Source organism: Bos javanicus, chromosome 19, assembly GCF_032452875.1.
Source record: "Bos javanicus breed banteng chromosome 19, ARS-OSU_banteng_1.0, whole genome shotgun sequence".
NCBI classification, from domain to species: Eukaryota; Metazoa; Chordata; class Mammalia; order Artiodactyla; family Bovidae; genus Bos; species Bos javanicus.
The window spans coordinates 16,099,684-16,111,527 of record NC_083886.1 but is presented as its reverse complement, the minus strand read 5'-3'; the positions used below and the strand labels follow the sequence as shown (position 1 = coordinate 16,111,527).

The window sequence follows — 11,844 nt, the reverse complement described above, 5'->3', positions numbered from 1 at the left end:
AAAGCCTCTGTACACGTCACAACTACTAACGTCTCACTGGCCGAATAAAGTCCTATGGACAAGTCCACATCAAGGGGGTGGAAAACACACTCCACCTCTAATGTCAGGAACCACACGTGGTGTAGATCTAGGGAGTGAGGAAGTCTTGAGACGAATTATACAAGCTACAGCAGTGCCTCACAAAAAGGTTACATGGAAAACACACACGCGCATATGACGTTGACTGTAACTTCATAGTAACTATGTAAAAATATTTTTTGCAAGTCAACAAAGAATAGAAATAAATAAGCAAAATTGAAAAAAATTTTGCCTGGATAACAAATTGATAAGAACGTTTTATTTTGCATTTCTCTAGTTCTCAGACTTACATAATAGAATTATCTTACCTTTTTTTTAATTGGAGTATAGTTGATTTACAATGTGTGTTAGTTTTCTATATTAAAGTAAGTTTTAGAAGCTTCTCACAGCAGGCATATTATTTGACCAAATGAACTGTTTTGTTTTACCTATTATATTAAGGGTCTGTAGAAAAATGTAGACTTCTAAGTACATTCAAGTTAGCCATTTATTCTTAGTCCCCACCAATTCCTAATCTCAAACTCAAATCTAACAAACTTCCATCAACATGGACCTTTGCCTAAAAACGGTTTAAATTCCTTTATTCTCTTAAATTCTTCACTATGGCAGTGTTAATTATTCTCCACACTGACCTCTTTGAAGTCTCCAAAATCAGATATTCATTCTATTGACTAGAAGCATTGTTCTGGTAGATTCTGATTTTCTGAAAGGAGCAAGTCCATTCAATAAATAATTACTGAGCACCTGCCATATCCAAGGCACTCTACTAGTTACTTTGGGGGAACTAAATATGTGTAAGTGCCATCCTTACTCTCATGGGGCTCATAGGCTAATGGGAAGAGAAAAGTGCACCCATACATCTGGGGACAGGAAGAACAGACCAGAAGAAGGAAGAGTGCATGAGTCCGCAGCCCTGGAGGCATAGTGGAGTCATTTGGACAACTTTTATTAAGTGTCCAAGCCCATGCCTAGAGATGCTGATGTAATTGGTCTGATGTCTGACTTGATGACTGTTTTGGTTTATTTTCAATATTTATTTATTTATATGTTTTTATTTATTTGGCTGCACCTTGTCTCACTTGTGGCGTGCAGTATCCTAAGTTGCAGCATATGAACTATTAGTTTCAGCATGTAGTAGGATCTAGTTCGCTGACCAGGGATGATCGAACCTGGGCTCCCTGCATTGGGGGCGCTTGAGTCTTATCCACTGGACCACCAAGGAAGTACCTGATATTTTTTAAAACTCCTCAGAGGGTTACAAAGAGCAGCCAAGGTTGAGAACCCCTGGATTAGGCCTTCTACTTTAAGTTTGACCAAACTCTCTGCATAGTACTGACAAAGACTCTCAAATGCAATCCTTATAGCAATTAATTCTTTTTTAAAAATAAATTATTTTATCAAAAATTATACAATGTATGCAAACAGTTTAAAGTCCAAAAAGTCAAATGGCCCTGAGGCTTATGACTAAAATTTAGCAGTCCCCTGTTCTCTTCATCCCCCAATTCTTTCTCCATTTTTGACCCTTTAAATTATTTGTAGAGAATTCATACACCTTCAATTCTCCAAATGTTAACATACTGGTATCTCTTGCTTCATCAAAAACGAATTAACTGGGACTTCCCTGGTGGTTCAGTAGTTAAGAACCTGCCTTTCAGGAAATGTGGGTTCGATCCCTGGTTTGGGAACTAAGATCCCACATTCTCTGGGGCAACTAAACCCTGCAACTACTGAGCCCGTGGGCCACAACTAGAGAGTCCATTGTGCTGCAGTGAAGGATTCCGCATGACGCAACTGAGAATCGATGCAGCCAAAAATAAACCCAAAAAACGAAAACAGAAAACTAATTAATTGTGAAATTTTTTTTCCCCACCTAAAAGTACCCTGAAGCCCCCAAGGAAAGGCAAACAGAAGTAGGTAGTTGGAGCAACAGGAGGCAGAGGAAGGTTCTTCCGTTCAATCCAGGGAAAGGAGAGCTGACGACTGTCAGGTTCAGACTGGCTGCCTTGGTGACCCAAGCAGTTCAGAGAGGCAGCTAAGAGCACTTTTCTAAGCCCACCCACCTGCTCTCCTGCCTCTTGGAAAGCTGATGGGCTTTATCTGAAATGATAGCCAAAAGCATATATCCACACTTTCTCCTGGACTTATGCTTGGAGGGCACCCTACTCCACCTCCAAAATAAGCCAGTGAGGTGGGGGTGGGTTAGAAACACTGGGAGATGGACTTAAAACGAAGGATGCGTTAGAAGTGTAAGTTAGAGTGTTATCCTGGGAAGCCCTGAAAGTTAGTTTGGCTTGAAGACTTCAGGGACTCCCTGGAGATACATTAGCAGGGATGTCACAAAATCAGTTCTGTATTTGAGGAGCACCTCTGTGACTGGTGGCTTCCCTGGTGGCTCAGGTGATAAAAGCGTTTGCTTGCAATGAGGGAGAAACGGGTTCGATTCCTGGGTCGGGAAGAGCCCCTGGAGAAAGAAATGGCAACCCACTCCAGTTCTCTTGCCTGGAAAATTCCATGGATGGAGGAGTCTCGTAGGCTACAGTCCATGGGGTCGCAAAGAGTAGCACACGACTGAGCGACTTCACTTTCACTTTCACTTTTCTGTGGCTGGACAAGATGAAAGCTGGATTGGATTAGAAAACCCAGAGGCAAGGGACCCATCATAAATCCCAGGGAAGAGGTGGAGAGGAGTGGCAAAGACCAGTGACACCGCAAATAGACCCGGAGGCCCAGTGCCAGGAGGCAGTTCTGTGGCTCCATGCAATTCTGACTGACCCTTGACCTCCTCGCTTGTGACACATGAAAGGGCGAAGCTGCCACCTGCTGGGGAGCAGGGAGACTCTGCTCTCTGTCCCTTCCTATACTGTTTGAAATAATTTTCAGAAGGTTGCCTTCTTTTCATAAAGCAGGTAGAGGTGTTTGATGGCTTTCGAGGCAAAACAGAGCTTATGAACTTCCTCTGACAGGGCATACTCTGGACTGAGCCCAAACACAATATTCCTCTCCAGGCCTGAAAACTGCTGAATACTGTCTAAAACAATGTGACCGTCCAGAACACCAGAGGCCTGGCTGAACACAACCTTTGTGGCTCCGCAGGTCTCAAATAATTCCATCGCTCTTAGCAGTGCAAGCTCATAGCGTCCTCTGTCCTCTGCTCTCCTGCACAGAATTGCTATGTCTCTGGGCAGATAGCCACACTGGAACAGGTGGTGACATCTTTCTGCCACGTGTCTCGCGATTTCTTCTGTGGTCAGGTTGGTCTCTATCTCACACACCCCAGGCAAAGCCTGGGCACGCATTGCTTCCTCATACGAAGCTTCCCTGAATGCCGCCAGTGTGTCTGGAGACACGCTGGGGTGAGGATTTTCCTTGAGCCTCTTCATTTCTTCTTTCATGAGCATCGCTATTTCCAGAGCACAGTGGATCCCGTTGGTGATTGTTTTCCGAGGAAATTGAGCAGATGGAGGCGGAAGGCCGTTGCCGCCTCCATGATGGACTTGGAAAGGGTCCAGAAAAAGCCAGAGAATCCCGTGGTGTGGGTTTCCACTTCCAGCACCCCTCACCTTTGGGTGGGTGATGCTCTTGGCCTTCATGTACCAGTCACCATATTTACTGCAGAAATGTTCAGTTTCATCCATCACTATGTGCTTGACCTTTGGGAACTCCCCTCCCATGAAGGTTTTCCGGGTCACAGCTCGGCAGGTCGTTTGCTGGCTGTAAGGATGAAGGAGAGAACAGGGCTTCAGGCATACAAATAAAAGGAACACCATGCATTTATGACTCTCTGGATTGGCATTAGAGACTGATTCACCGGAAGCTGATTCACTGATTCAGCAGTGTCCTGAATACTACAAAAATGCTCTTCTTACAAGGCTCCTGACACCATTTGCTGTCGTTTAGTCGCTAAGTCAGGCTTCCCAGGTGGCGCTGGTGCTAAAGAACCTGGCTGCCAATACAGGAGATGTAGGAGGTGGGGGGTTCCATCCCTGGGTCGGGAAAGATCCCCTGGAGGAGGGCATGGCAATCCCCTCCAGTATTCTCGCCTGGAGAATCCTTTGGACAGAGGAGCCTAGTGGGCTATAGTCCATAGGGTCTCATGGAGTTGGACACGACTGAAGTGACTTAGCATGCACACACAGTCGCTAAGTCACATCCAGCTCTTTCGCGACCCCACGGACTATAGACTGCTGGGCCCCTCTGTCCATGGGATTTCCAGGCAAGAATATTGGAGTGGGTTGCCGTTTCCTTTTTCAGGGGATCTTCCTGACCCAGGAGTCAAACTCGTGTTTCCTGCTTGGCAGACAGATTCTGTACACCTAGGAAGCCCACCTGACAGAACACATAATTGCAAACCCTAATCCTTGGAGTTATCAAGTTAAATCAGCATGTGAGACTTTTGAAATGAACTCAGGTAGAAGATTTTGTTATTTCTACTACAGTCCCTTTCTACTGCTTAACAATCCCTAAAGACAAATTCCTTATACCTAAGGGAAATCTCAAAATGAATTTATACTTGTTAATACTATTTCTTTACTTTCTATCTTTTTTAGAGCTGGTAAGCAGTCACCTAGAGGCATATCATAATGTTCATATGAAAAAGAAATATGGGCTCCTATAAGTTCCTCTAAAGAAAATCCTCCTTCCCCACTTATTTTTAGTACAATGCCAGAAGCCTCTCTAGATTTTGGTTAGGAAAGCATCAAGAGGTTGCTGAGTTCCATGACATGTCAGAATGTCAGGTAGGGTACCAAGTCTACAGGGCTATGCCTCTGTGGAGCTACCATCCTACTTACTTAGCTCAATTTTCATTTATAGTATATTTTAGCATATAAATAGATATACATGCATATATGTACCTAAAAATTTTTAGTTGTTTATTGCCTCCTCTAATTTAGACTCAAGTCATATCACCCATCCCTACAGATTTCCTGATTTTGCACGTGCAGTCCCTGGGGCTTTAATCCCTTTGTCCAGAATCACAAACCCCTGAGTCACAACTATTCAAGTTCTTTCCTTCCAGTTTGGACAGTGTAGACTTCTTGAAGAAAAGCGCTGAGTCTTAGCCATCTCTGTATCCCCCTCACATTGTGCTCATTGATATTTGTTGGATTTAACTTGGCTTTTGACTGGGGTTCTCTTAAAACTTACCTATAAAGCATAAGAAAGAACATAGCTTCAGCACAGTTTACAAGATCCTTCATTATCTGCCATCTGCCTCCTTTCCAACTTCATCATTTGTCACACACCCACAGCTCCTCACTGCTCCAGGCAGACCTACCATTCTGATTCATCTCCATGCCTTTCTACTTGCTGTGTCCCTTGCCCAAAAAGCCCCCAATTATTGCACTTCTCCTACTGACTTCTTAAAAAAGAAGTCAGGATGTCCTTCATTGGAGAGTATTTGCTGACCAAACTACAGCTTAAGCTAAGTTTAAGCACATCTTTACTATTACACTAATTATACATTACCATTGATTATTTTTCTCTTTGTCTCTCTTACTGGGCTTTATGGCAAGGTCTTCAATGTATTTTCCTCCTCTAAACACTAAATGTACACTGCACCTAGCATACAAATGGTGCTCACAAAAGATTAGCTTGATAAATAAGTCAAGCAAACCAAAAACTAAAAGCCCTCATTCGCTGGATTGAATAACATCCAATTTCTTTTACTAAATTGAAAGCTAAAAATTTAAATCAGAAGCAAATGTGCATGGTTTCTAAAATGATTGAATCAGAACAAGTCAAACACATAAAAATATTTTATAAATGAAATCAAACGGTATTTAAAATCAAGTTCGTGTTAGGTAGAATGTCTAATTGACTGAAATATCCTATGAAAGCATATAAACACCCTATTAAAACATTAAATATCAAGCAGAAAGCATATGTGAAGCAAGATGGATTCGTTTCAGCCTTTCTTAAGTTTAAGGCCATAGACTGTGGGGAAAAATGTTTCTAGTTCTATAAATTGAAAGTTATGCCTATGTGGCTAATTGATAATGAGATGTTTAAGCATGAACACTACAAAGTGGTCTTTTCTAGCTCAGCTGCTTGATCACTTGCAAATGTATACATAGTTTGGGCTCTTGCCTGTATGCATCAAAGGCATTGCACAATCTTACACTAAAGACGCATTACTGGTGCAATGCTGTTGAAAGACTGACTAACTGCATTTATCGTGTTTAGTTAGTGAAGTTCTTACGTCACAAAATCCTTTAAGGCATCACTTTCGCAAACATAGAGGATCTCCTTGGACTTGCAGTGGAACAAGTCCTTAATTTTCTCCATGATCTTTATGGCCAGTGCTGTCTTTCTGGTTCCTGGAAAGCAGTGGACAAACAGTTCTCGTGTCTCCTGAAGGCTCTGTGAAAGTAACTCACACTGCTCCGCTACGAGCAAATTGGAAAATTCACAGCCCAGTTGGTCGCTCAGAAGGGATCGAGAGCACAGCGAGACCGTGATAAGTGCCTGCAACAGTTTTTCCATTTCATCCTCGTCAGCAAGCCTGTAGGGTTGGGGATAGCGCAAGGTGATTTCGCTGGGTTTGCGCTGTGCGCCAGGCAGGTGCACCAGCCTCGGAATGACACACACTTTCCCCGTGTAACCACCAACAGTTCCCAGTTTCTGCTTTAACTGACGAGCAGTGTTCTGGGCATACACCAGCCCCCCAGTCCACGTGGAGTCTGTTAAGATTGTATAGAGTACCGGGGGGCTATTCACCGCTATTAGGAGAGCATCACACAGGACATACTGCTCCTTCCTTAAGCCGACATCACTCGCCCAGCTTCTGGAAACTATCACAAACCCCTGAGAACAAGGATATATCTGTGTCTTCATTAATTCCTCCAGTCCTTTATGATCTGAGAAGAGCTTCTTACAGAGGGATTCTGGTTTAAATTGAATCTTTTCCGGTGTCACTGAAAATTCAAGGAATAGAGGTTACTAAGATTTCTAAGACATTTAAATATTCCTGCGACCTCATAATGAAGTAAGCCTAGCCATAGAACTGTGGCTAGGACAAGTTTCCTTATCTCCAAATAAAGCACCTCCTCTTCATAGGCCAGGGCTGTGAAGTCCCTGTTTCTGACAGCTCTCATGCAGGGAAGGGCAATCAGGAAGGGGTCTTCACAGAGCAGCCTTCTAGCACTCTGTCCTCAACCCTAAACGACCCAGTAACTCTAGGAAGGTACTTCTTGTTAAGGGTGTGTGTGAGAGAGAGAGAGGGAGAAAGAAAACTGATGCTTTGGGGAAACTAAGAACTTTCCTTTTGGAACAATGATTCTTAACCTGTGGCAAGTTTGCCCCCAATATGGCATTTGGCAATGGCACCCCACTCCAGTACTCTTGCCTGGAAAATCCCATGGACGCAGCAGCCTGGTAGGCTGCAGTCCATGGGGTCGCTAAGAGTCGGGCACAACTGAGCGTCTTCACTTCACTTTTCACTTCATGCATTGGAGAAGGAAATGGCAACCCACTCCAGTGTTCTTGCCTGGAGAATCCCAGGGACGGGGGAGCCTGGTGGGCTGCCGTCTATGGGGTTGCACAGAGCTGGACACGACTGAAGCGACTTAGCAGCAGCAGCAGCAGGGTATTTGGGACTGTCGAAATGGTTTGACTTTTATTAGCTGGAGAGGTGCTACTGCCATCTAGTGGCTAGAGGCCAGGAATGCTGCTAAACTTCCTACCATTCTCAGGGCTGCTGCTGCTGCTGTTACTGCTGCTAAGTCGCTTCAGTCGTGTCCGACTCTGTGCAACCCCATAGACGGCAGCCCACCAGGCTCCCCCGTCCCTGGGATTCTCCAGGCAAGAACACTGGAGTGGGTTGCCATTTCCTTCTCCAATGCATGAAAGTGAAAAGTGAAAGTGAAGTCGCTCAGTCGTGTCCGACTCCCAGCGACCCCATGGACTGCAGCTTACCAGGCTGCTGCGTCCATGGGATTTTCCAGGCAAGAATACTGGAGTGGGTTGCCATTGCCTTCCCCAGTTCTCAGGGCAGCCTCCCTCAAACCAGATGTAAAATAGAGAGTCAGTGGGAATTTTCTGAGGGACGCAGAGAGCTCAAACCCAGTGCTTTGGTGGCAACCTAGAGGGGTGGGATGGGGTGGAGGTGGGAGGGAGGTTCAAGAGGGAGGGGACATGTGTATACCTATGGCTGATTCATGTTCATGTATGGCAGAAACTAACACAATATTGTAAAGCAATTATCCTCCGATTAAAAATAAAATATTAATAAAAAAAGAATTATCTAATCCAAATGTCAAAAGGGTCGAGATTGAGAAACTCTGCCTTAGACTCTGCCTGGACTCTCGCCTGGAAGCGTCCAGGTGACCCCATGGCTCACTTCCTTTTGCCTTGGAAAGCCAGGGGGGCAGTTCTCTCAAATTTATTCTCTCATATTTGGAGGGAAAAAAAGAGCTATCTGTGACTGGAAGCCCAAAGGTACACAGACGTATAGGGTGGATTTAATGACTGAAAACAAGAGTTCACTATGTGTATTAGTTCAGGACCATTGTGTCTGCTGAGCCTACATCTGACCTTCTCCAAGGAGGAAGTCTGGAATGAATTGCTACCAACCACCCCCCACCGGCGACTTAATTTTAGGAAATAAATTGTCCCCTCAGCTGAAATCAAGAAGGAATACCTGGAAACAGGTGCTGTTGGAGAGCCTCCTTAAATTCTAGGACTTTGATGGGATATGACAGGCTTCTTAGGGGAGACGAAGCTGATGAAATCAGGTGAAGGCTGTGGTCAGCCTCCAAATTGGAAGGAACTAAAAAGAAAAAAGCCCACAAAGCATCATTTTAGATGATAAAGAACTTTTCTATTGCTCTTCTTACAGTTGACGCATGACATGTGTCGTGCCTGGGCTGCCCTCACTCTTCCTACGCTGTCAACAGTTCATGCATGTTAGGAAGGAGGTCTGGGACTCCTGCAGGGCCATGCATCTTCTAAGTCACCTGTGACTCATCTCAGGCAAGTCATTTTCCTCTCTATCCTGTAAGGGTGAGCAGGTGGTCCCTGCGGTTCTTTCCAATTCTAATATTCTGGTTCCAGGTCACCTCTAAAGAGAAAAGGTTTCTAGTAGTGGTGGTGGTGGGATGGCAGAAAAAGTAACCACAGGATTTCCTTGGTAGTCCAGTGGTTAGGACTCTGCCTCCAATGCTGGGGATATGGGTTCAGTCCCTGGCCAGGGAACTAAGGTCCAATATAGGAACTAAGGTCCAGCAAGCCTAAAAAATTTTTTTAAAATAAGCACAGTAATTTTTTTTTATGTTGTGATAGTTGTTAAAGGTCCCCCCCCCCCACCCCTGCCAAGTTTAGAAGAATAAGAAGTGGTAGAATCTCTAGTTTGGTGTGTCTGTCTGTGAAGTAAACTCTAATTTAAGATAAGAAAAAGCATAGTCCAATAACATCACTCAAGTCTTGATCCAAGCTTCTTTTTACAAAATCTGGAACTAAATGACCCTGGAGGCAAATCGATAAACTTCATTCAGCCTATAAGTCTTTTATGGGCTGATCTGAAATCACCAGGACTGATGCTTAGCAAAACTGAAAAGAAGTGAAAACACAAAGTCCTCCTCCCACACCCCCTTCCCCAGCACCTCCTTTTGCATAAGTTTTTAGTTTTTCTCCACTTGGTGGTGCCCCCAGCCCTGAGAATGGTTCAAGGTATGGGCTCCTAATTTTACTGAAGCAATTCAAATTTGTCAACAAGTTTCCCTTGAAAGAATTAGTGGAGAGCTATTCTTAAACAGCGTTTCTCTAAAATATCACCTTTAGAGAGACTATAAATGAATGTTGTAGAGTAGGAATGTCAGCCTGCAAATTTGTTTCAGCAGACCTTTACAGCGTATAAAAATGAGACCTAAAAGGATACATCAAATGGTAAACTGCTTGTGATTATGAATGACTTTGGTTTTTGCTTCTTGTATTTTTTGGTTTCCTATTACCCACAAGTTAACTTTTAAGAAAAGAATGTTATTTTAAAAAGCTTAAAGGAAAAATAAAAAAGGAAATTTCACAAATTCATGGCTGATGGCATACAGGCTTTTCTTGACTTCACACAGTTCATATTCTGAGTCTTTGTAACTAAAAATATAGAAAATCACTCTTAAATAGGAGAAGATTTGTAAGCAAAAGCAGATTTCTGTTCTTTTTTCCTTGTTGTTTAGTCACTAAGTTATTTCCAATTCTTCTGCCACCCCATGGCATGGATGGTAGCCCGCCAGGCTCCTCTGTCCATGGGATTCCCAGGCAAGAATACTGGAGTGGGTTGCCATTTCCTTCTCCAGGGGATCTTCCCAATCCAGGGGATCAAACCTGCGTCTCCTGAATTGGCAGGTGGATTCTTTACGGCTGATCCACCAGGGAAGCCCCATTCTTTACCTGGACAAATAACCAAATGAAGACAGAAGTTTCTGCCTCCTGATTGAACAATGGTTTCTCTTCTGCTTTACCTGATTGAATATCCAGCATCATGGTTACCCACTGCTCAGCCGACAGCCTCGTGACAGAATTGTCCCTGATGATCCAGGAATCCGGGGCTTCTGTGAATACTACACAGCAGAAGGGCTCCACGTGGACCACACAGACATGACCGTACAGGACATCTCTTTGGTATACATTTAAGATTTTGGTAGTGAAGTTCACCTTCGGCTTCTCACAGCAGAAGTGGAATGTAGGCAATTTTTCTATGCAGTTTTCTATTTCTCTTTTTAGTAAGTCAGGGTTCACTTTTTCTCCCTGACATCCAAACACTTCTTTGCTCTTATCATCCACCCCGATAATTAGGTATCCCCCGTGGGTGTTGGCAAATGCAGAGACATAATGAGGCAGCATTTCTTTAGTCCGAGGAATGATCTTTTTGGTGGTGAACCTTTTAAACTCGACGTGTGTGGACTCAGTGAAGTTGAGTTTCTCCTTATACATGAGCTTATCCTTTTTAACAAATTCTGAGGCACTCATCCTCATGTCTTCCTCTTCCTGCATGTATCTATCCAGAGCTTTCTGAGAATGTAGCTCCTGCATCGTTGATCTTCCTCTCTGGGTTCTAGACTGTTTCTCTCGGAGGAGCTCCAGGGCGCTGTGGGCACTCAAGTTGATGGTGGAAGTCACAGCTCTCTGATATAAATTGGAGCGCAAGCTGCAGATCCTTAGGCTGAAAATATCTGGGCACCATGACTTCACAAAAATCATAAGATTGTGTCCCTGCTGCATGTAGTCAAGGTATTTCTGTGAACCTGAAGGGAAGAGTTTCTGAAAAGAAGTTTCCAGATCATGTCCCAGTCCGTGGCATCGGTAACTGTAAGTTTTATCCTCAATCTCTGCTTTGATCACACCCCCTCCAGAATTTAACAGTGCACACGTTGCTTGGATGATTCTAGAATTCTCAGTTCTTTTCAAATAGCTATTGGTCATCCTCTTCCTGTTTTCCTCTCCAAAAGTGACTCTGCCCACGTCTACGGTTATCTCAGGATAAAGCATTTCCGTCTCCATCTTGAGGCTGTCCATCTCAGCAGCCCTTCTGCACCACAAACAATAACAGAAACAGGTTCCAATAAATAATTCGGATAGAAATGTTGTTTCAATATTAACATGAATTCCGTAAATTATAAACTTTTCTTCAAAGCTGTAAATTATTGGACATAGATTTTAGTGTTGGAAATCATCTTTGATATCACTGTTTTTTAATTGGGGTATAATTGCTTTACAGTGTTGTGTTAGTTTCTGTTTTACAACCACATGAATCGGCTACATGTATACATATAT

General features: G+C 43.7%; 1 protein-coding gene across 1 annotated transcript; it reads right to left on the bottom strand.

The window, feature by feature from the left end:
• Window positions 1-360: 360 nt before the first annotated feature.
• Window positions 361-11,612, bottom strand: SLFN14 (schlafen family member 14). Its single transcript, XM_061390365.1, has 4 exons — window positions 10,533-11,612; window positions 8,717-8,845; window positions 6,278-6,992; window positions 361-3,789 (listed from the first exon to the last, which is right to left on the bottom strand). The coding sequence occupies exons 1-4, from the start codon at window positions 11,584-11,586 to the stop codon at window positions 2,955-2,957; spliced, it is 2,733 nt and encodes a 910-aa protein (XP_061246349.1). The 5' UTR covers window positions 11,587-11,612; the 3' UTR covers window positions 361-2,954.
• Window positions 11,613-11,844: the final 232 nt, after the last annotated feature.